This window comes from Trichoderma ghanense (assembly GCF_004382785.1).
Source record: "Trichoderma ghanense strain CCMA-1212 chromosome Unknown scaffold_17, whole genome shotgun sequence".
Lineage (NCBI taxonomy): Eukaryota > Fungi > Ascomycota > Sordariomycetes > Hypocreales > Hypocreaceae > Trichoderma > Trichoderma ghanense.
In genome coordinates, this window is record NW_027395680.1 from 154,014 (window position 1) to 178,605 (window position 24,592).

At 55.5% G+C, this 24,592-nt stretch overlaps 7 protein-coding genes across 7 annotated transcripts; 3 read left to right on the forward strand and 4 right to left on the reverse strand.

The window, feature by feature from the left end:
* Positions 1-16: 16 nt before the first annotated feature.
* Positions 17-3,029, forward strand: CCMA1212_009505 (uncharacterized protein; the record flags this gene model as incomplete). The annotated part of the gene is made up of 4 exons (XM_073706586.1): positions 17-20; positions 347-954; positions 987-2,099; positions 2,151-3,029. The coding sequence occupies 4 exons, from the start codon at positions 17-19 to the stop codon at positions 3,027-3,029; spliced, it is 2,604 nt and encodes an 867-aa protein (XP_073554888.1).
* CCMA1212_009506 (Aminopeptidase 2) lies at positions 343-3,808 on the reverse strand (the record flags this gene model as incomplete). Its single annotated transcript, XM_073706587.1, has 4 exons — positions 343-952; positions 1,009-2,949; positions 3,012-3,134; positions 3,801-3,808. The coding sequence occupies 4 exons, from the start codon at positions 3,806-3,808 to the stop codon at positions 343-345; spliced, it is 2,682 nt and encodes an 893-aa protein (XP_073554885.1).
* A 1,604-nt stretch (positions 3,809-5,412) lies between these two features.
* On the reverse strand, positions 5,413-8,451 carry CCMA1212_009507 (T-complex protein; the record flags this gene model as incomplete). Its single annotated transcript, XM_073706588.1, has 1 exon — positions 5,413-8,451. The coding sequence occupies one exon, from the start codon at positions 8,449-8,451 to the stop codon at positions 5,413-5,415; it is 3,039 nt and encodes a 1,012-aa protein (XP_073554886.1).
* Positions 8,452-11,253: 2,802 nt separating this feature from the next.
* Positions 11,254-14,219, reverse strand: CCMA1212_009508 (Tyrosine-protein phosphatase 1; the record flags this gene model as incomplete). Its single annotated transcript, XM_073706589.1, has 2 exons — positions 11,254-12,300; positions 12,372-14,219. The coding sequence occupies 2 exons, from the start codon at positions 14,217-14,219 to the stop codon at positions 11,254-11,256; spliced, it is 2,895 nt and encodes a 964-aa protein (XP_073554889.1).
* Positions 14,220-18,651: 4,432 nt separating this feature from the next.
* CCMA1212_009509 (uncharacterized protein) lies at positions 18,652-19,560 on the forward strand (the record flags this gene model as incomplete). Its single annotated transcript, XM_073706590.1, has 2 exons — positions 18,652-18,799; positions 18,854-19,560. 2 exons carry the CDS (start codon positions 18,652-18,654, stop codon positions 19,558-19,560), a joined length of 855 nt encoding a protein of 284 aa, XP_073554890.1.
* Positions 19,561-21,325: 1,765 nt separating this feature from the next.
* CCMA1212_009510 (uncharacterized protein) lies at positions 21,326-22,514 on the forward strand (the record flags this gene model as incomplete). Its single annotated transcript, XM_073706591.1, has 3 exons — positions 21,326-21,578; positions 21,712-22,161; positions 22,300-22,514. The coding sequence occupies 3 exons, from the start codon at positions 21,326-21,328 to the stop codon at positions 22,512-22,514; spliced, it is 918 nt and encodes a 305-aa protein (XP_073554963.1).
* A 381-nt stretch (positions 22,515-22,895) lies between these two features.
* CCMA1212_009511 (26S protease regulatory subunit) lies at positions 22,896-24,126 on the reverse strand (the record flags this gene model as incomplete). The annotated part of the gene is made up of 2 exons (XM_073706592.1): positions 22,896-23,867; positions 23,914-24,126. The coding sequence occupies 2 exons, from the start codon at positions 24,124-24,126 to the stop codon at positions 22,896-22,898; spliced, it is 1,185 nt and encodes a 394-aa protein (XP_073554962.1).
* Positions 24,127-24,592: the final 466 nt, after the last annotated feature.

The following is a 24,592-nucleotide window of genomic DNA, read 5'->3' on the forward strand; positions in this document are numbered from 1 at the left end:
GATGGATCTGAAAAGGATGGGTAGGGTAAAATTACATGAACGGTTTATTTGGGTAAGGCTGACTGCTGCTCATCTGGGTTCAAGCTCATTGGTAACGAGCAACAACGTCTTGCTTTGACGAGAGGTACGTTTCCCTTCTTTGAGAACTCGCGTTCGCAGTCACAAATTTAGTGGGACAGTATCAAGAATGTACCGATAAGAGTCTTTTGCAAAGCATTTGTTTCCATTTCAGCCCAACCGTGTGTTTGCTTCACAGTTGGTTATATATATATACACTATGGATAATATCTCCCATACCAAAACTCCCCCTATTCACTCATATGCTTTCCAATATTGTTCCACTCAGATATATCCGTTCGACGACAGCCACTGCTTGAGCGCCTCGGAATCCCGCTTCTTGTACGCAGCCCTACCCCTGATCCTGTCCTTGGCCGTCTCCAGCGTCCGGTCAAAGCTGTGCGTGTCCTTGTCCTTGAAGAACTGCTCAATGTCGTCCAGCACGGCATCGTCGGTGAACGTCTTGAGACTGAGGCCGATGAAGCGGTCGACGACAATGGGGTTGCCGAGCTTGGCCACGGCGAGGTCCCAGTTGCTCTTCATAAACTCCCACTGCAGAGTGCGGCCGGTGGGGTGCGCGGCCAGGTTGCCGCCGAGAACGTGCATGTCGGCAGCCGGGACGGCGTTGTCAGGGGGGGAGGAGTTGAAGTTGAAGGGGATGAGGTTGTCCTTGACAATGTCGGCGTCGTCGACGGTAGACAGGGCAGCCAGGGCAATGAGCTTGCCGTCAATGGCCTTGGTGGAGAACCACTCCTTCTTGAGGACCTCGACGTTCTTGGCGGCGTTGTCGTCGAGACCGGCGCGCCAGACGGCGCCTCGGAGAGACGGGTGGATGGCGTTGGCTTCGGGGTTCTCGACCCAAGCGTTGAATCGCTTGATGGCCTCTGCCTTGACCCTGTTCATTTGCGTTAGTAAAGAGTCTTCTACAGCACGAAAAGGGGGGAAACTCACTCGGGATGATCAGCAGCAACAGCGGCGGCAATGAGGTCCTTGCGGAGGATGCCTCCCAGATAGTTCTCGCCCTCGGGGAACTCCCAGCCAACCTGCTTCACCTTTTCGTCAATCAGCTTGACGGCGAAGTTGTTGAGGCCCTTCTTGATTTCCTTGTCCTCTCCAAAGACGGACTTGAGATCGCCGATGCAGCCCAGGATCTGGCTCCAGACAAGAGGGTGCTCCTCCTTCTGGAAGCCCTGGAGGAAGGTCAGCAGGGCAGAGGCGGAGCTGTTGCCGGCAAAGGCGAGATCCGCCGTCGAGCCGATAATGGCAATCTTGTCCTCGGTACTGAGCTTGTCGAGCTGGCTGCTCAGCTTGGCCAGGCGGGCTGGGGGGTAAGCGACACGGTAGAAGCCGGTAGCCCCGCTGTTGAGCTTGTAGAACTCGGTGTCGATGTCGTCGATGGTATCCTCCTTCTTGGTCAGGGACAGGGCAGAAACGCCAGGCTCGCCCTTCTTGCCAACGAGGCCCAGGGGAACCCACCAGGTGGTGGTGTCGTCCTCGGGCTTGACGTCGCCGGTAGACAGGAATCGGGACTGCTTAATGGCAAGCTTGCCGGGCTCCTCGGAAACGGTCAGGACCGGGTGGCCAATCTTGGAAATCCAGGGGTGCATGATCTGGTTAATGTCCTTGCCAGAAGCCTCGGCCAGGGCATCCCAAAGCGCCTTGGTCTTGGCGTTGCCATAGGCGTGGGCCTTGAGGTAGTTGGAGACGCCCTTGAGGAAGGTCTCGACGCCGAGGTGGTTGGCAAGCATGCGGATGGCAGAGCATCCCTTGAGGTAGCTGATGTGGTCAAAGATCTGATTGACGTCCAGGGCGTCGCGGACGGGGACGTGGATGGGGTGGCTGGCGCGGATGCCGTCGAGGCGGAAAGCGTTCTCCATGCCCTCGTTGACGAACTGGGCCCAGACCTGCCAGTCAGGGTGCAGGTGGTCGACGGCGTGCCATCCAACCCAGGTGGCGAAGCCCTCGTTGAGCCACAGCTCATCCCACCAGTCCATGGTCACCAGGTTGCCGAACCACTGGTGAGCCAGCTCGTGGGCAACGACGTAGGCGACGGCGTTCTTGAATCGGGCATCTGACGTCTTCTCGTCAAACAGCACCTGGGTGGTGCGGTAGGTGACGAGGCCCCAGTTCTCCATGGCGCCGTGGGTGAACTCGTGGACGGCGAGCAGGTCGGACTTGGGCAGGGGGTAGTCAATGTCGAAGATCTCGGAGAAGTAGTCGATGATCTTGGGGGCGTGCTCCAGGGCCCAGCGGCCCTGCTCCTTGAGGCCGCGGGTGGTGTAGACGCGGACGGGGATCTGCTTGCCGTTGTACTTGCGGTCGGTCAGCTGCTCAATGTACTCGAAGTCGCCGACGGCCCAGGCCAGGAGGTAGGAGCTCATGAGGGGCGAGGTCTCGAAGGAGACGAGGTGCCAGCCGTCCTTGGTGGGCTTGGTGTCCTTGACGGGCATGTTGCTCAGGGCGACCTGGTCGACGGGGATCTCAATCTCGAGGTCGTAGGTGGCCTTGAGGTTGGGCTCGTCGAAGCAGGGGAAGGCTCGGCGGGCGTCGCACGACTCGAACTGGGTGCTGAGCATGTAGTGCCACTCGTCGTCGCGGGGGACCGAGGCGGCCGGGGTGGCGGCGGGCTTGTACTTGCTGCGGTAGAAGCCGGCCATTTCGTTGTTGATGATGCCCTCGAACTCGATGACGACGGACGCCTTGCTGGCGACGGGGATCTCGGTGTCAAAGGCGACGGTGGCGCGCTGGGCCTTTGCGTCGTACGAGACGTTGGACGACTCCCATGTCTGCTCCGACTTTGTGTGATCGAGGGTGACCTTGGCGTTGAGCAGCTTGAGCTCGAGGGCGTTGACGACGACTTCCTTGGTGGGCTTGACGATTTCCGACTGGATGCTGCGATGGGTGAGATGCTTGAGCTGAGCCGAGATAGGAGGCTTGAAGCTGTATGTACTTACGTCACGGTGCCCTTGTAGGTCCAGGCCTTAAAGTCGAGATCCCGCAGCGACAGGACATAGTGCGAGGGCTTGATGTTGTCGGGGAGGACGTCGCGGTCGGCCATTTTGTGCGGATTGTTTGCTCTGGCGTGTGCAGAGCAGAATCGAGAGGATATCAAGGGGAGAAGAAGACTGGAGAGCAGAGAGAGAGGAGAAGGAGAAGGAGGGGCGGGTTAGCTTTTTGATGGAGCTTGAGATGATGCTTCTAAGCAGCAGCAAACGAGATGCGAGGCGAGGGACTGCCGGAAGAGGAAAGCCAAGGGCCAATCGAACGGAGAAGAAGGTGGTAAGACCAATTGCTGTTGCTTGTTACAGAGCAGCAGCAGTATTGGTCAAGTAATGAGAACTTGGACAGCTGAAGCTTTTCGGTCTGGGAACTTTTTTGGTGCTTGTTTGCCGCTTTGAGCCGTTGGCCGCTGCGGGGCAGCCCAGCCTCAATGGTGGGGTTTGAGCAAAAGTGCCGGGAGACTGTGAGCAGACAAAAGAGGACGGAGATGGTGCAGTAGAGCACCAAATGTTCTCAATGGGAGCAAACAGAGGGGACGAGGAATTGATTGAGGGGGTCTCGAGAGAGGGAGGCGGCATCAGTGTGCAGCCCGCCGTGACGCTAACCCGCAGCCTTGAGCCGATGGAACCACAAGCTGCCCGGAAGCGGCGCAACGAGGCGTTTGTCGATGAATGGGCATGAATGGGATGAATGGCGCCGCTTGGCATGGGATGAATGGGGTGTGCGAGAAGGGCGAATGAAACGCGGACATACCTCCGAGTGCCAGACAACAGACCAAGTGACCGAGACCGAGACGATGGAGACCAGAATACCGAGGATGAAGACCGAGATGAAGAAGACCAAGCTGACGACGTAGCCGAGAGAGATCGAGACGAGACAGACAGAGGCCGAGACAAGGCTGACACCGACCAGCTACCATTGAACCGCCACGGCTGCAGTCCCAATCCAAGTCCCAGTCTTCCTCCTCTTATCCTTCCTCCTATTCCTCCTCCTCTTCCCATCATCATCTCCCCGACGCTCACCAGCCGCCTCGCCACAAAACCCTCCATCACCCCACTCATAACACACAATCAAACCCCGTCAAATCTCTTTCAAACAAAAGAAGGGTAAGACCCAAAAGTCCTCAACACATGGCCAAGGAACCTCTTACACGAATCAATCCTAATCACCAGAAAGGGAGACGTTTTCCAAGTGAAAATGTCAAGTACAATCCTAAAGAAAAGCGGTTGAATATTAGTCGCACATGAGAAAGTGGGATTGCCCGCAAAACGCAAACACGCGCCCCTCCAATCGGATGTGAATGAAACGAAGGAAAAAAAAAAGCAGGGTCCCGAACTCCAGCCTTTCTTGGGTCCAACTCCCGCTCCACCCGGATAGGTATAGGTAGGCAAACGAAATAGTTTCCGTCCTGCTAATTGGATCGAGCGAAGCTCTAGAGCACCAGGAACCAAGCACTTTTGTAGTCCGTGCCTTGTGAGCTGTGCATGGCCTCAGCGGGACGGCGGAATGTCAATCATTGTATGGTTTCCAGTATAGACAATCTGAGTTTGCTTCCGCTGATACTACCTGCTTCATGTCGTGATTCTTTGCAGACGCTGCCGCAATACTGATACAACAGCCCTTGCAGACGCCAAAGGTCAGCTACAAAGTTCTTCACGAAAACACAATCTTCAAGTTCTCAAAAAGCACATATTGTCATTCTCACTAGGTCAGCTACAGCAGCTACCCACACCCAAACCACACAAAGGAAACCAACCAGCTGATATCTCCTTCACAAACCGCTCACGGGGGAACCCCTCCCACACAAAACACATGTATATAAAACTACATGTAACTAGAAGAGAAGAAGCCCCGACGAAGAAGAACCCGTGAACAATCCTCGAAAAACCAAAAAGCTCGCATGAATAGATAGATGTGTATGCTGCGCTGAATAAAAAAGAAAACAACCCCCATCAGAAACAACGCTGCTGAGCCCCAGCTCATACCCAGAAATGACTCCCTCCAATCGAATCGGTATCACGACGACAGACCACTGAGGTTGAAGAAGGAAATACATAGGAAATGAAAAATATGTAGCAGTCCCCGTAAAACGCCGATTTGTGGATGGACTTCCTGTAAGGAGTCCCCGTGTCTGAAATCCACCAAAAGAAAGATGTAGAGAGAAGTGAACCGACAAAGAAAAGAAATGAGAAACAAGTCAAGACGCAGGGTCTCAACAGCCACCGGTATCAAAAGTATATCGCTGTCTTGGGCCATCACCAACAGAGAGGCTGCTCATGCAGATGATAATAGACGAGCCCAAAGACTAGACTCGTCTCTTTCTGCCGCGGCTCAGTCGTCAGACACGGATCCCACCTAAGCATCCCCATCTTCCTGCTGGGCCTTGGCAGCAACCATGTCCCACCACGGCGCATGCGCCGCTCGGTCAACCGCGCCCACCTTGTCCAGCAGGTCAGACATCTCCCGCACCTTCTCCACAAACTCGGACAGCCCAAGGCTGGCCAGCTTCTCGCCCGCCGTGTTCGCGGCCTTGACCTTTTCGCTGGCCGAGCCTGACTGCAGGCGAGCCAGGATGTTGCCCCGTAGACGCGTGAGGAGGAGGCGCAGGACGGGATCGCGCGGCTCCGTCCTTCGCTGGGCCATCTCGCGGCTCGCCGTCAACACCTTGGTCACCAGGGCCCGCAGGTGAGTCTTGGTAGGAGCGGGCATGGAGCGGCCCGCCTCCAGAGCGGCCATGGTGCCGTCGACCGCTGTTTCAATAGAGGGATGGTTGGCCTCGAGCACGGCCATGACACGGGCCGCCTCCGTCTTCCATGCCGACCGCACATCGCGCTTTAGAAGGTTCTTGCACTGCAGCAAGACGGCGCCCACGGTGATGATCCGCTGCACCATGGTCGACACCTGGTTGATGCGGGCCTGGTCGAGGCGTAGCATCTCGGGAATCTGCTCGGGACCAACCGGCGTGGGCTGCGTAAACACGTCCACCAGCATCTGGGCATAGATCTTGGACGCCGTCGGTCGTGACTTGGGGTGGTTGATGCCCTCAACGTCACGCTTCTGCACCTCCGCCAGAACCTTGTCCCTGGCCGACCTCCAAGCCGCTTCGGCAACAGGCAAATTGTCCTGTTCGTCTCCCAGCTCCTCGGCAAAACGCTTGGCCTCGTACGGAACGGCTGATTCGATGAGCTGCGGCGCCGCAATCTTGAGCAGGTAGTTGATGTAATCGCAAAGCATAACGTCGACGAACCGGTCCAGGGCCTCGATACGGTCAATCACGCTGCCGTCGCCCAGCTTGTTCTGGACCAGGTCCTTGACCTGCTCGTCGCGGAACGGCGCGCAGAGCTTGGGCAGCAGCGATGCCATGGCCGAAAAGAACTTTTCGTACGAAAAACTTCCCATCTCAAACTGCTTCTGCGCAATGTCCACGTCTAATATCTCCCCGATCAGGTTGTACATGGGGTTGCCCTCCTTCAACGGCCGCTGCAGCTTGTCCTTGATGTGGCTGGCCCTGAGCATGAATATCCTGAAATTCGCCTCATCTGAAGCATCTCCCATTGCCGCCCTCATCTGGACATAGAGGGGTCGAGAAAAGGCAGCCTGCTGCTCCACGTATTCCTCGGCCGGGATTTGGTACTCCTTGTTGATGGCCAGCTCGTGCACGACGACGCGGTTGTCCGGAATCAGCCCGTTCAGGCCGGGCTTAACGGTCGTCGCCCTGGCCTGGCTCTTGCTGGCCGGCGTCGATGGCGGCGTGAGCAGCTGAGAGTCGGAGGAGACGAAGTCGTTGGCCGTTGTCCGGGCATCTCCCGACACGCTGTCGCTGTCGGCGACGCGAGGCTTGGTATCGCCAGCCTGTTTCTTGGCCTTGCGTGCCTGCCTGGCCTCTCGGATGGCTTGCATGAACAGCTTCTTGCCCCTTTCCGCGCCCGCCAGCCTCTTGATCCGCACAATCAGCATCGTCTGGCTGTCTTCGATGCTCTTGCGATAAAGCGCCGCGGCGGCGTCGTCTGATGTCTCCTTGACAGTGTGGTATATGGCGTCCAGTTCCACCATCTGCATCAGCATAACCTCGATGAGGGCGTTCGAGTCCCTAGACTTCCACGCGATGAAGGCATTGTAAAAGACCGAGTAGGCCTGCTGAAGCGTCGTCTGCAACGAGGGGGGCATTGTGTACCGGTTCGCCGGAGTCAGCCAGGCCAGGATATTCTCAAAGGATATCAACACGTCCTTTGCCTTGTCCACCAGATCCTGCAGCTGAGGGTTGTTGAGTTCGGTGGCGGGCAGTCGATGGCGACTCAGCTGCGCTTCCACCTCCCCGTCCTCCGCTCCATCGTCCATGTTGTTGAGGACCTGGTCAGGATGGCCGAGAATGAGGAACGCGCTGAGGAACGTGCGAACCGCAGCCATCTCCTCAACAGAGCCCGGTTCGCCCTCTTGGAGACCGCAAATCCTGAGAAGCCGGGCGGTGACGAGGAGCACCTTTTCCTGAGCAAGCAGCTCAACAACAGTATCGAATGAAGTATCCCTGATGCCGTCCACGCTCAGGCCGAGAGCGTGGAACTCGTGCAGAATCTTCTTCCTCATACACCCGCGCCACCACGTCTGAATCTTGGTGGCAGCCTCTTCGTCGCTCATCTTTGTCTGTGGCAGCGCCTCCGCAGACTTCTTGGCAACGACGCTCAGTCCTCTAGTACGCTTGACTGCCGTCTTGTTTCGAAGCTCCTCCCGCCGCCTCTGCGCCTCGGCCATGCGCTCCTCCATCTGCGCCTTCATCTTGGCGATTTCCTGCTCGCGCCGCTCCTTGGTCGACTCGGCGATCTGCTTGGCCTTCTTCACCTCCTCTGCGCAGCTGGCCACGATCTCAGCCAAGTTTCGTTGCCGCGCCTGCTGCGCAGCCAGTGCGCGCTCCTCCGAGGTTGTCTGTCCGCGCGGCGCCGCCTTGGCCAGGGCAGCTCTCAAGCGCACCTTTTCCGCGTGGGCGGCCCTGTCCGCCAGCCGGGCGCGGCGGTCCTCTAGGAAGTTTGTGCGGCGGACGTGCTGTGCGACGTATTTGCTCTGGTCGCCATCGCGGCGGCTGGAGGGCTGGATGGAGGAGCAGCGGGAGTGGGCGGAGGAAAAGGAGTTGCGGCGGGAGGAGGCGGCCGAGTCTCTGCGGCGAGCCTGCGAGGGGCGGTAGAAGCGGGCGGCGATGCGCGGCGGGGGCGTGAAGATGCGTCTGTCGCTGTCGTGGACGTCTTCCTCGACGGACGGCATGGCGAGGTCAAAGTCCATGTCCATGTCCATGCCCAGGTTGTCGTCTGAGAATGCGCAGTCTGAGTCTTCAAAGTTGTCCACGCGTCCGGTGAAGTCGGCGGAATGGCGACGCATGGCGTCTGCCTTGCCGGTTTCGTTCATCGTGAGTTGTGTTCAAAATCGTGGTTTGTGGTGGTATTTGCAGTCGTAGGTTGGTGGCCGGTTGCGGTTCGATAGCGAGGCACGTAGCGTAAGCTAGGGAACTTATCGGCACCTCGAGCTCAATGGCGCTGTTGGGGGGCGCCTAGAATGTAGTCGGTCTAGGGAGAAATCCGTAGAAGCAGTGCGCAGCTGTGGCGTCTGATTCCGTCGGGAACTGCAGTCGAGGCTTGGTGGCATGTGGCGGCGCGGTGCCTTGCCTTGCGTATGTAGGTGTGTGTGTGTGAGAGAGAGAGAGAGAGAGTGTGTGTGTGTAGGTGTCAAATCAAGGTGTGTCTCGTCCTTGAACCTTGATTTCGCACGTCGATCGAACCCCCAAAAAACTAGCAGCCCGTCTTGCCGACTAGGGATGGGGTATGTTGAAGCAAAATGAAAAGGCGGCCTCTGCTGATTAAACTGAGAGAAGAGAAGAGAAGCAAAGAAAAGAGAGTGAGGGAAAGAGAGAGAAGCCGAGGCGTCACAGCCGAGAGGGCGCGCACGTTGTATCAATCAGACGGGAAAGGCAGAAACGACAGACCAAAGGTGAAAGAAATGGCCCCCGGTCTGTTTCGAAGGAGGGAAATCGACAGGCTGGTTGGTGAGGCAGCGATGACGGATGACTGATCCGGACCTGCACAGAAGCGGAAAGGCGGTGTTGCAGCTGCCGGTAGCTGTACTTGTACTTGGGTCCCAACAGCGGTGATGGCTGCCTGTGGCCCCCCCTGTTTGCGCCAAAGCACAGCGCTGAAGATGCGAAAGAGGCCCTAAAGGCACCTAACCGAGGAGGTACTGCAGAGCTCTATTCACGCTCTAACCTCCATCGTCACGCCTGCTTGCTCGTCCCGGCCATTTGTCGAACCAGCCTCCAAGGGTTCACGCCCCTCATACACGCCAGGCTGATTGCAGTGACGGGCATCATGCCGCACATCAGCTCGGTAAGCCATCAAGCTCGTGTGATGCTACAGTACAGCGCGTAGTTGACTCGTAACAAGAACAACGCCAGCATTCGAAAGCGGCCTCATCCTTCAAGTTTACCTCCCCCTGCATCTCCTCGTCTGAACCAACAAACACAGGTACCGGTACTTGGACCTCGAAACGTCATTCGCGCACGCAAAGAGGTCATGCAGCTGCATCAACCTGCTCCCATTAAACCACCTGGAGCTCTTATTCCCACATCCGGTCCAACATAGATACTACCTAACATACCTTACGTACACAAGCATCTATTTTCCCTCCTCCTCCTCCTCCGCCCGATTCTTCCAGACAATACCACTTACCAGGCAATACCCCCTACTCAAGCACCATCACCCCATCTACACGCACACAGAGTAAGAAAAGAACAGCGGGGGTGTTAATATGAGACGCCCAACCGGCTTGATTGGCAATCACCTTCCATTCCCTTCCACGCCATCACATCCCATCCCCCAGCCAAGTTTTCTTGATTTGTCTGGCTCAACACAGGAATATCATATTTCAGCAGCCCCCCCAACTATGAAACCCATCACCCGTCCAATGGTTTGGACCCCTATATCGTCATTTGGGTGGTGTCGTGCATACAGTAGAAGTCTCCCGAAGGGCAGTTCTATTTATAGCATCCTTTCTCTTTTCGGACGATAGCTTTGTGTCTGCTCCTACCTTAGTATCTAGGTAGGTACCTTAGGTACGCGAACAGCAGTACACCACAAAGGCAGTCTACGACGACAAGGGATTTCCATTTGAGAGGCAAAAGCAAAGAAACTCCTAGAATCAGAAGAAGTAAATATCCCAAACAACGATAACACGTAGAATATCTTTCAAATGTCAGTCATCCTCTACACATCACCGAAAAAAACAACCTCCCGAATCAGCAACAGCATGAAGCCCATTCCCATCCCCTGCTCAGCATCCCTATCCCGCATCATCCGAAACCAGAAGAACCCCATCATCACCATCCCCAGCAACATCGAATCCGATTCCTTCTCATACCAAAGAGGTACCATCCCTAAGGTCAAGGTACTTATTTTATCTGACAAATATCCCGTCCCAACCCAACCCCATAGCACACAACCCCAGATTTTCCCCAGCCAATCCTGCTCCGTAGCGTAACGGTACAGGGCAACACGACGGGAATCCTCCCGCGTGTGTAAGACAAGCGAGATATGTATATACTTGCGTGTCTCACAATGTACACGCGCCCGCGCCCATGCCGTGTCTCTTGCTCGCTTCTCCCGTCCCCCCATCCATGGCAGCCATCTCTCTCATGCAGTCATCCACTCCTCCTTGCATACACCGTTCAAGCCGTTACCTACGGCTAGGTAACACCAGTATGACCTAACTTTGCCTGCTCGTTCATACAAACACAGGGTAAAAGGCGGGCAAAGTCTAGCTAGACATTCACTCACGACATATATAGGAAACCTTGGGTCATAGCAAAGCAAATATATATATATATATACATATATACACATATACTCTGTAAGGTATGTCTCTTAGTCGTTTACTTATGCCGTAATCATTCGTGTTCCACGTTCGACATGTACGCTTCCTGTTGTTCCGCGCAGATGACATTCCTCATCGTTACAAAAGACCACGAAACCAATATTAAGTCCAACTCCCAACGCCGGTTAGCCCTGCTGTGCCCGCTCGTCTTTTTTGCTGTGCTCCTTGTAAAATGCCTCCAACTCCCCACCCTCCTCGTGTTCTTTTGGTGAGGCCATCTTGCAAACCACATACGGGATGCATTCTAGCAACTGATTAGTTAAAGTAAAGAAGAAATCAAATCTTCCGTCATGAGACCTGGTAGCTCTCGCTACGATGTCGTCGGCCAGGGGTGCTACCCGGGCCTCTGTCGTGCAGTCGGTGAATCCATTCTAGCACCGTCTCGTAGCACAACACGTACTGCCGCAGGCTCTGAACCATGCTGATTCTTTGCTCGCGAAAGTCTTCCACCGTCTTCTGGATCAGATCGACCGATTCATCCCGCAGCCAAGTCACGTCGATGGACTGTTGTCCTTGAGCTACAGGAGTCTCCAATCTTGGCTGCCGATCCAGGTTGAACTTGAAGCCCATCTCCCTGTTCGTCATGGGAGAAATAGCGTCGTCAGAGTCCGCCATGTGTGTGTCCCCCCCTGCATCCCGAGAAGGCTGCTGGCCCCCGGGCATCTTGGCTAGCCGCTGACGCTTCAGCATGTCAATCACGCTGTCGACGGTGCAGAACGCTCCCGTCCGGCCGCATCCTGCGGAACAGTGGACAAGCATCGGCCGGCTCGCGCTGTCGGCTTCGGGCTCGTCGTACCAAGAAAGGGGCGTCATGTCCTGAGGAATCTTGCTGGAGCCCACAACCGAGGCCGTCTCGACCGGGAGAGCCGCGCGCTGCATCACGTTGGCTAGCTCTACCAAGGCAAGAAGGTGAGAAGGCTGCGCCGGCGTGCCAAAGTCGGGCCAGGAGGAGAAGTGAAGGTGAGTAATCTCCCGGATGGGAGCAAAAGGGTGAGCGGAGTGAGTAAGCGCAAATTTGCGAATGGTAACAAACGCCTCGAATTGCGATTGAGGGGTTGGGGGGTTGGCCGCAGCCGTCTCGAGGGTCGTGGTGGTGTTAGCTCGCTTGCGACTGGCCTCGTTTGACGACGCGTTGTTGTTGTTGCTTTGCGCGTTGGCGGTGCGATGTTTGTCGAGATCGAGTGATGCCTTCTTCTCTGAAAGCTGCTTCAGCTTGATGGGGCCGTATTCGCGATCCTTCCAGTACGTGTGGCACTTCAATTGGCCTCCTTCAGATTCGGCCGTCAACATGACAATGACGCGCACATCTTGCTCCCAGATGACCGACCAAAAGTCCTGTGAAGTAGAGTTAGCAAAGCAGCTACGGCAAAGGCAGCGCTTGTACAGCTGTCTACTCTCATACTGACCTCAAAAGTGTCGGGCAAGGGGCCCTGGCTCGCAATATATCGCTTGTTACTCCCTGACGCGGTGATGTGACTGGCGTTGACGTAGTCGCAGGCGCCCTCAGGCCTGTTTTGAAGCTTGACGCGCGCGTGCTCAAAGGGGAGGATGTCCTTGTAGCGGTTCTTGCCGCCCTTCTCGACTCCCGAAAGCTGCACCCGGCCGTTCATGGCCGGGTTTTGAGCGACGTTGCCCTCGTTGAACGCGGCATACGCGTTCTGCATACGAGTTTTCTCCTCCAGCTCAATTCGCAGGAAGCGGTCCGACACCCGCTTGCCGTGGTCGGGCTGCGCCGCCGCATCGCGAAGCCACATGGGAAGCACGCCCGGCTCCAGCCCGTGAGGCCAGGCAACGTCCAGCTGGCCGACGCCATCCGCCAGGTCCATGTTCTGTCGGATATTGGAGAAGAATGGGTTCTTGGAGGTGGGCAGCATTACGCCGCCAATGACGGGCGCGAGGCCTCGCGTGGCACCGGGGAAGGCGCCGCCGTCAGAGTCCGTGGACGCGGTCGAGCTGCGGTCGACCAGTTCGGGATACGACGTCAGAAACCCTTGGAAGCCTCCTCTGAGTATGGCCGTCTCCCCGGTATAGCCCTCGTTTGTGAACTTCTTGATCATGTTCTGCGCCGCAACGGTGTCACGCTTGTCCGACGAGCGAGAGTCGTAGACGATGATCCTGTCCACGTCCCGCCATGTGGAAAACTTGTCTGACGCCGAGCTGTTTTGGAAAGTTTGCTGCAGCTTTTCTGTGTTGTACGTTGCCCGCTTCAGAAGCGTCGTGGGAATGCAGAGGTTCAGCGCTCCCTTGATCCGAGACGAAGCATAGTTGCTCGACGACCGAATATCCAATAGCAGGAGGCTATCGTCGTCCTCAGTCACCAACAGGTCCTTGAGATATGCGGCAGTAATCAACGATGGCTGTCCCGGCTCCAGCTTGGTAGGCATAGTGACGGCCCTTGTCATCTCCGACAGCTTAGGCGAAGGGGGTTCAGGGCGATGCTCCATGACCGAGAGCCGCGGATCTCTGTCTTCGGATCGTGTCAAGCTCGTCCGGCTCTGCATGGGGTCCATCGGCATGGGGGACTCGAACCTCGGGATTGCGATAGCGGGAAGCTGCAAGGGAAACAGGGAGGCTTCAGAATTCCTCTTCGAGTCAGATGACACATAGGCAGAGTCGTGGAGGCTATCCTGATCGACGTCCATTCGACTTGACGGCCGGTCTCTGGGGAGATTCAGGGCACGGGGGAACGAACTCTCAGACCCCGTATCGCTCGCATGGGTATGCCACCTAGGCGGCCGTGGGCGCACGATGGCTGGGTTGGACGTGGGTTGGACGTAATGAGAGGTTGGCAGCGCGAACGACTTGCCCCTGTTGATATCAACCTGCCTCTTGAAGGCCTCAAACTCGGGGTTAGACTCGACATGCTTCGGGAGGGCAGCGGCGAAGGACTTGACCGACGACGAGGTCGGACTCCAGTTGTTGCCCAGGCCGGAGGAATCTCGAGGGTCGTGGGCAGAGTCGACCACCAGTCCAAAGTAGTTGGGACTCGGTGGCCGCACTTCAGGCCGCAGCGGGGAGAGCTTGGGGGGCTGGTTCTGGCCGCCTGAGAATGAGGCGCGAGGGGAGGAGGCGGGCGTGGTAGATTTGCCCGTCTTGCCGGAGCGGGAGGACTGTGAGAGGGAGTGTGAGTGAGAGGCGACGGCAGCCGGCGACGGCCTCGCGTGCGTCTTCATGGTGTAGTGGACAGGCGTCCGGTCGCCAGCTCGCGAGTCGTGCATGGCCGGTGCCTGGTCAAAAGGAGGAGTCGACAGCATTGGTTGAGAGATTGGCGTTCATCAGCAGGTCGGACGGCCCATAACTAGGAGGGTATCATGAGACTTTTGACAACCGCTGGGTGGAGGCCGGCAGCGATGGTGACGCTCGAAGGCGACGTAAGAGTGTGTACGGTACGGATGTGCAGGTTGCCGCGTCCTTGCTGCGTCCTTGCTGCGGTGTTGTGTTGGCAACCGGTGGGACGAGAAGCAAGCTCGGGGAGGCTCTGCTTGGTTTTTTTTTCCTGGCGCGTCCCAGCAAACAGCGTCGCAGTGGAATCGGGTGGATAGGCAGAGAGAGGTATGAAGTAATCGAGACCCCCGGCCGCTCTTTAAAAGTCGAAAACGAGGTGGCAAGAGGACCGAGAACTGATGTGGCGCTGGCTGCTCTATGACACTGTGCTCACGGCGGGCTTGGGCTGTGCAGGGGAAGGGGACAGGTGCTGGTAATGCGGTGGGAATGACGAGTTTCTGGAAGCTTGAACAGCCTTACTGGGGGTGGATTGTCTGCAGCTGGCGGAGGTTGAAGCTGGCAGATGCAGACGCAGCAGGCCAGGATTTGCCGGATATGCTGGATATGGGGTTGGAAAGGGGCGGGTAGGGGGGAAAGGACCGACGATGGGGGAGAAACGGCGTCAGACGGTGCTCTGTATGGGATAGTTGGATGACGGCGAAAAGAAAACGGACCCAGGCGAAGAACGGGGCGACGACGGATGGCCAGAGGTGAAACTGACGACGTCAAGCGGCTAGTAGATGGACTCGTTTTGGCCGAGGCTGAAGCTGTTCAGTTGAGGCTGTTCGGTTGGGGCTTTTTTTTTCCTCTGGGAGGGNGGGGGGTTGGCGTTGAAAGGGACAAAGTTTGGTGTGCTTCTCGTGTTGCAAAATGCTCTTGTTGCCAAATAGGCCTAACGAGGAGACGATCCCACCCCGGCTTCTTTTTTTTCCTCTCTTTGCTTTTGTCTTCTCGTCAAGATTAGCGCGCAGGGGAAAAAAAGAAGAAGGGGCGTGTGGGAGCTGAGTTGGAGCGGTGGAAAGGGGAGAAAGAGAGAAATGGTCCGAAGCAACAACGACAAGCTTGTGGAGGAGAGAAGCTGGGAATGTGGGAGGGGGAACAGGGGTCTTGCAGAAATGCGAAAGTACTGCAAGGTACCGGGCCGGGGGGGCGAGAGATGGTGCGCCTGTAGTTGTAGCAGGTAATAGGTAGCGCTGGCGTAAGGAGCTTGAGATGAATTACAGAAGGGCCTGAAGAACAGCCTCGAGACGGTTCAAGGGATTTTACATGATTTTCTACGCAGTATTCTCGGTATCTATCAATAGCATCCAACTGATTTGTCCTGTAGCTTGGAACAGCCATTCACATGATCATGGAGATGGATGGCGGTTGGAAGCTGAGGGCGGGAGTGGTGGTCCTGTGGCGGTAATACACAGGGCAGAGAATCAGGCAATTTTTGTGCCGTCGATCCCCGGTTGAATCAATCGACCACTTCATCGGTCCATTCAAAGCAACGTGTGAGGAAGAAAAAGAGGCTCAAGGGTTTTACGGGCCAGCCGTCAACGAAAGACAGGGGCGTGGCGACCATAGAACTGCCCGAGTTGAGGCCAACAGCTCATATCGAATTACTGGCAGATGCCCACGAGAAGCACTGCAGAGCGACCAGCAGAGACGACGGGAGTGGACGAGGAGGTACTTGGAGGTACCTGGCCGGCGCTGGCTGTGGTCCGGGGGCTGGACGGACGATGAGGTCGCTGGTGATCGCGTGCGGAAGGGATCGGCGCTGGCATGACAAGCATGGAGCAGGCCAAAAGGGTCTGGGTCGGGTCTATTGCTTCAGAATTGCAGGCAAACCGGTTTGTCCTGGGACGTGGTATATTGCCTAGCAGTCCTCACTTCGCACATGCCTGACCTGCACCTGGCGGCCGGTGGGAAGGGATCTGCATGCCCAAGAGTGTCGCGGCCGGTTCTTTTCCTCCGTATCGCCCGGGCCACCGTACTGTATGTGCAGATTATCATTTCAGGTCAGGCAATATTATTACGGTAGATGCGTCGTAGTAGCACCGTTGGCGTTGGTGTTGTTGCAGGTCCGTTTGGTTTTGACACCGCGCCTTGAGCCGCCGTTGCTATTGTACGCCCTTCCGTCTCCCAGCTCGGCTCCCGCAACGGCCTCATTCACAAGGGCGTCACAGGGCGTCTTTGGTTGCGGAATCAGCTCCCCTGCCCGAGGCTGAAAGGAGGCTGCAAGAACAAGCAAGCAAATAGAAAACGAGGCGTGACCACCGGGGGGCTGACAATGCCGCTCTATCAAGGGGCCTGCCGCAAAAGCGCATGTAAAGGCCATCCAACTTCGATTCAAAGTGAGCTGAGAAACACAAAGTCGGCGCATTCTGGCGTCACTCGAGTGGGAATTTGGGGCTGACCGACCTTGTGAGATGGATGACGATGTTGTTTGACTTTGGCACTAGGGGGGAAGGGGAAGCATTGACGCCGCATACATCCATACAAGCTGCGTGCTACTTCGTATCTACTAGTAATTCAATCAATAGACGGTTTGTTGCCATTGCAAAGAGCCAATGCGAGTAAGTATTGGGAGCTCGAGACGAGACAAAAGAGTCAGGCAATCAAGCCATCAGTTGAGAGGGGCCTGAATCCGGGATAATATCTCGGCACGGCATGCAAGGTGTCTGGTGTCTCACCAGTTACTCTGCCGGCAGAGCTTCAATCTCTGCTCTGTCAGTATGGAATTGAAGCTCAGTGAAAGCCATCCATCCCCTGACTGCCAATACCTATGTTTCTGCAGGCATCTTCGCGTCCACTCCCACAAGAAGAATACCCAGAAACGCAACGTCGACGAAAAGCAACGACAGCATCCGAAAAGACTGAACGCTTCACGCTTGCAGCCACCGTCTTCTCGCATGGCCCGTCATCGCCCCACACCGTCGTCATTGCGGCGCCAAAGGGTCAAGGGTCCCCGCTAACAGCACCCAAACGGGCCATCGACTCCACCCAAAGCCATCCAATCCCTCCTCGTCACTCCGTTACAGAGTCCAATCACTGGCCAGCGCCGCCTGTGGCCTATCGATGCCGCGCCCCCCCCCAAAAGCCCCCCCCGTCAGTGGTCCCTCTATTCCCCCTCAACGGCCCTCCACTCCCTCCAACCAGAGCGCGGGTGGCGCTGCCGCACAACGTCACCGCGCCCCTTTGCGTCTTGGTCGGCCGGGTCCAGACTTTGGGAGCCCCAGAAGAAAAAGCGGCTCCGCCATGCTTGACCCCTGTCCAGGTATTGCCGTGTACTCCGTGCGCTGCGAGAGCTGTTGCTGTCGTCTTTCTCTCTGCAGAGATGTGCTTCTCTGCTCCAATGGTCTGCAAGCTTCTTACTTGTGAAGCAATGTCAGAGCTGGATTACAGAAGAGGAGCTTTATCAGTGGCTTGGGGTATGTATTATCCTCCTCGTATTACTCCTGCGTTTGGTTTCTTTTCATATCTCGTTACCGTTTGGGACCATGTAATAAAGCACTGTGCGAAGCTGCATGTACTCGTCGGTACCCTTCTTCTTCTCCCTCTCCTCAACCAGCCAGACACGGCGTCCATTCATTGTTGCTGATTGTTTGCTGCCCTCCACCAGCGGGTGCCTGCCGCGAAAGCTTGTTTCTCGTCTCTTACCAATCCCACTGCCCTCCCACTCCCGGCTCACCAGAATCCATTGGTCCCTCCTTCCACCTGCGTCAACCTCTACCCGTGTCAAAAGGCCGATAGAAAAAGAGTCCAGAACACTTGTGCGACGTCCAATGTACGAGGTAGTACGTGTGTGGAATACGTGAGAACCAGGCGTGCTCGAGGTACTTGACGGTACTTTCAATATTCGAGAGGTGCCAAGGCGAGCGCGCCAGCTGAGATCAATGGTTGCAAAAGAAGGGCCGCTCCAAAAAAGGGCAACCTTACACATGTTGCAAGTGCCACGGCACGTGACCTTTAGCTTGGCAAGGCCACCCACACACACTTTCTACGTAATTCCGTAATTCCGTAATTCCTTTCTTCCCTCTTCCAGAGTCAGAGGCAGCTACCACGAATACAGCGGCAACTGCAGCTCCGTTCTGCCAAAACTGCTTGGTCGCGGAGCGGGAAAGCCTATGACGTAGCTGCCTCAAAAGGGAATAACGGCTGTCAGCAGCTCCTGTCCGCCTTCCTGATTCGACCCGTCGAAGAAACACGCGAAAGGCCGCGGCGAACAGCGAAACTTCAATCATCCACCGACTTCATGCGAGTATCACCAGTGGAAACAATACATATGATACATGCTCTTGGAATACTCCAGCCATAGTTCCTGTGTCGATGCTTAGACCTTCCAAAAGTGGAAGCGTTTAGCAAAGCCTCCAAGTTTCAGCGCCCCCAAACAAAGTCCTCAACAACAGTCTTCTTTCGCACAGAAATCTAGGCACAATGGCATCGCCTGACCTGTCAGTTTCTACTCCCCCTACTTCGCTGGCTTCGTATGAGGAGGAACCGCCGCCGACCATCCAATTCACAAACATCAAAGAGCTCTACCTGGTAGTTAAGCAGGTTTCTGGGGATTTTCTGATTGTCCAAAGTAAGTATTTAACCATTTAGCTATACCTCTAGGATATTCTATACTAATTATTAGATGTTTCTCCTACCGATTTTGAGGAAATCAGCCGCCCAGAACGTCGCCCATTCCGCATACGCCGTTACCATGCTGACAGGAAGCTTCTAATTATCACAATACCTAATGAAGTACATGAAGCACTCCATCTCGGGATCTACCGGATATTTGACCATCAGCTTGGGCCAAGATGGGATGAGATCTGGAGATCAATCGGCAGTACTACCCTTCGACCACAAGGTCACCCTGGAGGTGACGGTGGTGAAGGTGATTCATGTGGTGGCCCAAGGCCAGCACGTGATTATAAAGGTGCCTGGCCAACCCTGGTCATTGAGGCAGGGGATTCTGAACCCTTAGGTGCCCTACGAAACGATATGAGATGGTGGTTTTCTGCATCAGACCATCAGGTTAAGATTGTCCTTCTTGCCAAGTTTGACCACCTTCATCAACGGATTATTATCGAGAGATGGGAAGAAGAAATTTCGACTCGCCCTGGTGCTACAACGACCAGAAGGGCAGCAGCTTCTGGCGCCATTCAGCCCGTATTACGACAGAGCATCACCATTACACGGGATCCAGCTACCGATTCATACCAAGTCGCTAGAAGCGCATTGGTACTTTCGTTTCGGCTTCTCTTTCTACGAGATCCAGGTCCACAAGAAGGAGATTTTATCATAAGTATCGCAGATTTGCAGGCTTATGCACGACATGTCTGGGCGGTCGTTTGAGACTACTGTACATGCCTCGCATGCAATGCTTGCACCTCTGTACCATCGCGGTGGCCCTCCGTACTTGCACAGCAGTCAAAAGTCTCCGGGTTACGAGGACGATCTGCAAGACAGAGACGGTGAGACAGGGCACGAGCCGGCAAATAGCAATTAGGCACGTCTAGCTCCCCAGCAACGGGGGAATCTCAAGCCTCCTTCGGCAGGTGGATTTTATCCAATGCTTGATTGCCCATGGAATTCCATCGACTTGGCTGCACACACGTTTCCCACCACAAGCAGGTCTTTGGAGCTTTTTGACGCAAGAAACTTCTTTGCTGGACTAACAAGACGCAACCACGTATCCGGCTATGCAATATTACGTGCTGCATGAAGACTGGAGCTCGCAAGAGGACAACAGCTGGCTTGCTGCGTTTTTCTCTCCAGAGTCAAATTCTCATCTGTCGTCATTGAGCTTTGACACGGACGCTTCCCCTGCCATTCATGCGAGTCAAGGGGAGATTGGTGAAGGATGAAAGTCGGACAGGGATTGTGCAGCAATAAGTACCTAGTGACTTGACGGCTCCTTGAGCCCGTATTAATGAACTTCGCGTACCTCCTTCTTGCCGGCTGTATGAACTTGACGTATTCGAAGCGTTCAGAAGCTGAACTCATTCTCAACGTCGATTGCAATTGGGCTCAACTGTTTGAGCAAACACTGAGAAGAGAAAACCCCCCAGATTTCAGAGGGATTGAACTCAGGCGATGATGACCCGAGGTTATCATCAACACAAGTCCTCTGTATATTCTTCCCATCGCCGTCAGTGAAGGCCTTCATCTCACAATGGCTTCGAAAGTAACAGTCTGGCTCATACTACCTATATCCGCGGGTACCGCCAAGCATGATATATAAATCAAAAGGATCAACAACGCCAAGGCCTTGTCTAAGCCGTGAACGTCTCCAGATACCGATCATCGGACCGATCCCCAACTTCTTCTAGTCTGGATATCCTTAACAATCCAACACCTCCATAACGAACTTGACAAGTACGGGACTCAAAAGAACCCTATTGCGCACTTCATCCTCGTTTAATATCAAGCAAACTCATACATGCCGTCAAACACCGTTTGCCAATCCCCCGCATCACGAAAAGAGAGAAAGAAATCAGACTTTCCTCCTTTTAAGCCGTCAAAACCCGCCTAAGGAGCGCCCCTCTCAACCACACGTGTCTTCCTTCGCCCAGCAAAACCTCAAACCCACATTCCGCTATTTTCTCCTAGGCCATTGAACGAATGTGGAGAAAACGATAATTGGCTGAGACTCGAACTAGATAACTGTAATTCAAGATTGTACTTAAGAGTTCAGATAGAATTGAATCAGCCGTTTTGGCGCGAGCTTTTTGCGGAGGCGCCCTCTCTCCCCGCAAGTTGTAGTTCCAGTCCGCTCTTAGTCATCTTATGCCGCGGGCTTATATCGAGGCCATCGCCAAACAGATAAGAGCCGTTTCATGAATGGAAAGGGCGCAGTATTCATAATTTGCCTCGTAGCATAACCCGTTGGACCGCCGAGACCCTGTTCAATACTCCTAGGAATCAACCCCCGTAGACACTTGGACGCGCTCATAGCAGAGCATCAACCAACCTCCCAAGTCCAAGGCTCAGTCAGTCCACCTCCTCACCATCTCATACCCCATTCAAAACCCTCAAACAACACACACACACACTGAACATCCTCTCACAGGAACAAACAAGATCGTCCCAGAGTCTCGAGTGGAGGAACAAGTTCAAAATGTCTCAGCCAGCAACCAGCCTCTCCCCGGAGGACCGCCTCAAGGCCCGCAAGCCCGTCCCCAAGCCCGTCCCGGCCTACCTCCCCACCGCCGGCTCCCCCCTGAGCGTCGACAAGGACCTGTACGAAACCATCCAAAAGGCCCCTCGCGTTCTCGTCCAAGAGTTCATCCTGCCAATTCGCTCCGGCAGGGCATGGGAAGCTCCGGCAGGGTCCATCATCAGCATCAGCACCCCCGAGGGGCCTCAAGTCGGTATGTCCCATCTCCATCTCAACAAACCATCCTCCCACCCCAGAAACCAACGTACCCCCCCATTAATGCTCTCTCTATACACCAATTCAAAATACAACATCAGCCAAACTGATCTCATAAAAAAAAAAAAAAGGCGACCTCAACATCTGGAACCGCCACAACCCCCGCGAACGCTTCTGGGCCAGCCGCACCCGCCAGCTCCACTCCGCCCACGTCTCAACCCACGACCGCCTCTGGTCCAACCTGCCCTACATGCGGCCCCTCGTCACCATCATCGCCGACAGCCTCGCCTGGTACGGCCACGACGAAAACGGCGGCCGCGTGCACGACCTGCTGGGCACCCGCTGCGACCCGTACATCAACACCGTGCTGTCCGGCGGGCAGTACGACTTCCACTGCCATTCGAACCTGACCCGCGCCGTGGCCAGGTGGGGGCTGAGGGAGGACGACGTGCATGACGTGCTCAATCTGTTCCAGGTCACGGGCTTGGATGACAAGGGGAGGTATTTCATGAGTCCGTGTCCCGCGGAGAAGGGGGATTATATCGAGTTTCTTGCCGAGCAGGATGTCCTCATGGCCTTGAGTGAGTCCTTTGACAACCAAACCCAACCCGACCCAACCCCCCCTTTCTCTCCCAATGCTCCCATAACCCCCATATACCTTGTACAAGCAGTTCGTAGAGAGTGCAAGAGACCACGAGTATGACTGACATAGGAAAAAGGCACCTGCCCTGGCGGTGATCTCTCCCTCTGGGGCTTCGGCAGCGATAGCGAAAAGGAAATGATCAAGGTCTGCCGGCCCCTGCACGTCAAGGTCTACCAGCTCGAGGACAAGGAGCTCCTCCAGAAGAGCGGCTGGAAGCCCGCAGAGACGTCCGGGTACAAGGGCATGCATGGCGTCTTTTCCCCTGAAGGAGAACCAAGTCAGCGAAAGTAGACCAATTTAAACGCTGGGACGTGATCTAGGCCATGTAGAATTGGGGATGCTGCCAGCTTGTTTCCCCCTGAACAACACTCGTAGCAACTTTCTGATCATGATGCCAATGATTGGGAATGTTTACCTCATGAAAGGACTCTCATAAAGTACATACAATCTCATTACATCGTTCATCTGCACGTTGATGCGAAAAGAGGGGAGGCAGCGAGGAATTGGTACCCGCATAAATCATATAGTTCAACTACCCTTACAACTCCAAGTCCGTGGCTGCCGTGGTGACCCTATGATGGGCCCGAGGTTGTAGGATACAAATGCTTTACCCCTTCCCTTTTCCTTGTGTATGTGTGTGATTGAATTGTGTTTGTCGATGTGCGGGCTCATTTACTTCCACAGCTTGCCAAGAGAAACCTCCTTATCGTCGTGCTTGTTGAGGATCTTGGCGGTTGCCAGTTCAAAGTCCTCCTGTGTGACGTGTACTCTCCTCTCACGCAGGGCATACATGCCTGCTTCTGTGCACACACCCTTGAGCTCGGCTCCGGAGCAGCCGTTCATCTTCTCGGCAATCTTGGTCAGATTGATGCCTCTGGTCAGGTTCATCTTGCGGCTGTGGATTCGGAGAATGTCGGCTCGTGCTTCGATGCTCGGCGGGGGGAACTCGATCTTGCGGTCGATACGCCCGGGTCGCAGTAAGGCGGGGTCTAGGATGTCGAGACGGTTCGTGGCCATGATGACCTTGATGTTCTTTGTAGGCTCGAAGCCGTCGAGCTGGTTCAGCAGCTCCAACATGGTCCGCTGCACTTCCGAGTCGCCACCAGATGAGCCCTCCACTCGAGAGGAGCCAATGCTGTCGATCTCGTCCATGAAGATGATTGACGGGGCATGCTCTCGGGCCATGATGAACAGTTCTCGGACCATGCGGCTACCTTCACCAATGTACTTTTGCACCAACTCCGAACCAGAGACTCTGATGAACTTGCAAGCCGTGTGGTGAGCCACGGCTCTGGCCAGCAGTGTCTTTCCAGTACCGGGGGGTCCATATAGCAGGACACCCTTGGGTTGGGCGATGCCCAGAGACTCAAAGAGCTCGGGATGCTTCAGACCCAGCTCAATCACCTCCTTGATCTCCTTGATCTGCTGGTCCAGTCCACCAATCATGTCGTATGTGCTGTCGGGGACCTTTTCTACCATCATGAGCGACACCAGGGGGTCGACAGATGACGGCAGCATCTTCTCGAGCTTGTAGCTGTCTGACAGGAGTGTGACTCTCTTTCCGGGGGTGAGCTTTGAGATTTCGACATTATCGGATACATCGACGACTGGCACAGAACGGATGAGTATGCCGAGAGTGGACTCCTGGGTAATTCGTTCACGACCTACCGTATTTGCCCTCGGGATGTACTTTGACTAGAACCTTCTTGGTGCTCATCACCTTGACCACCTCTCCGACGTAGGATCCGGGCTGCTGCAGCAGGCCCAGCTCTTCTCTCAGTAACCGGACCCGGGAATTGTAGTCATTGCGCTGGGCTTCGAGACGGCGGAGGGCAGCCTGACCCTTGAGGATCTCGAGCTTCATCGCCTCGATCTTGTTGCGGTAGTACTCGTCGAGCGCCATCTTGGGCGGGCTCCGTGTTGGAGAAAATGGGCTGTGGAGAGAGGGTATGGAGATGGCAAGCTGGAGGTTGTTGGTTCAGTGGTGAGTGTCGTCGAGATGCGAGAATGCGAGATGAGGCGAATCTGCTTAGTTAGTGTACAGGTGCCGCGATGCATGTCGACTGGGGCCAACTTGAAGCTGCGCAAGGCTACAGCTGGTGCTCGTAAGCGCGGAGCGTGGTGGCGGATTATGTGTTGTGCCGGGCTCCGCGTTTCTTTGAAGCACTGTGAAGCTCCGAGTATACGTACCTAGTAGGTAGGTAGGTAGGTACCTAGGTACCTACTACCTTGTACCTCCCGTCTTTGTGCTTCCAGCAAAACCAGGCCGGGTAACGAAAATGACGCCAGAAACGGGATGGGACTGCTTTTTAGCTTGGCTGACGTCTTGCTGCAACAGAGGAGCAGCAGCATGCAGCTTGAATGCCACC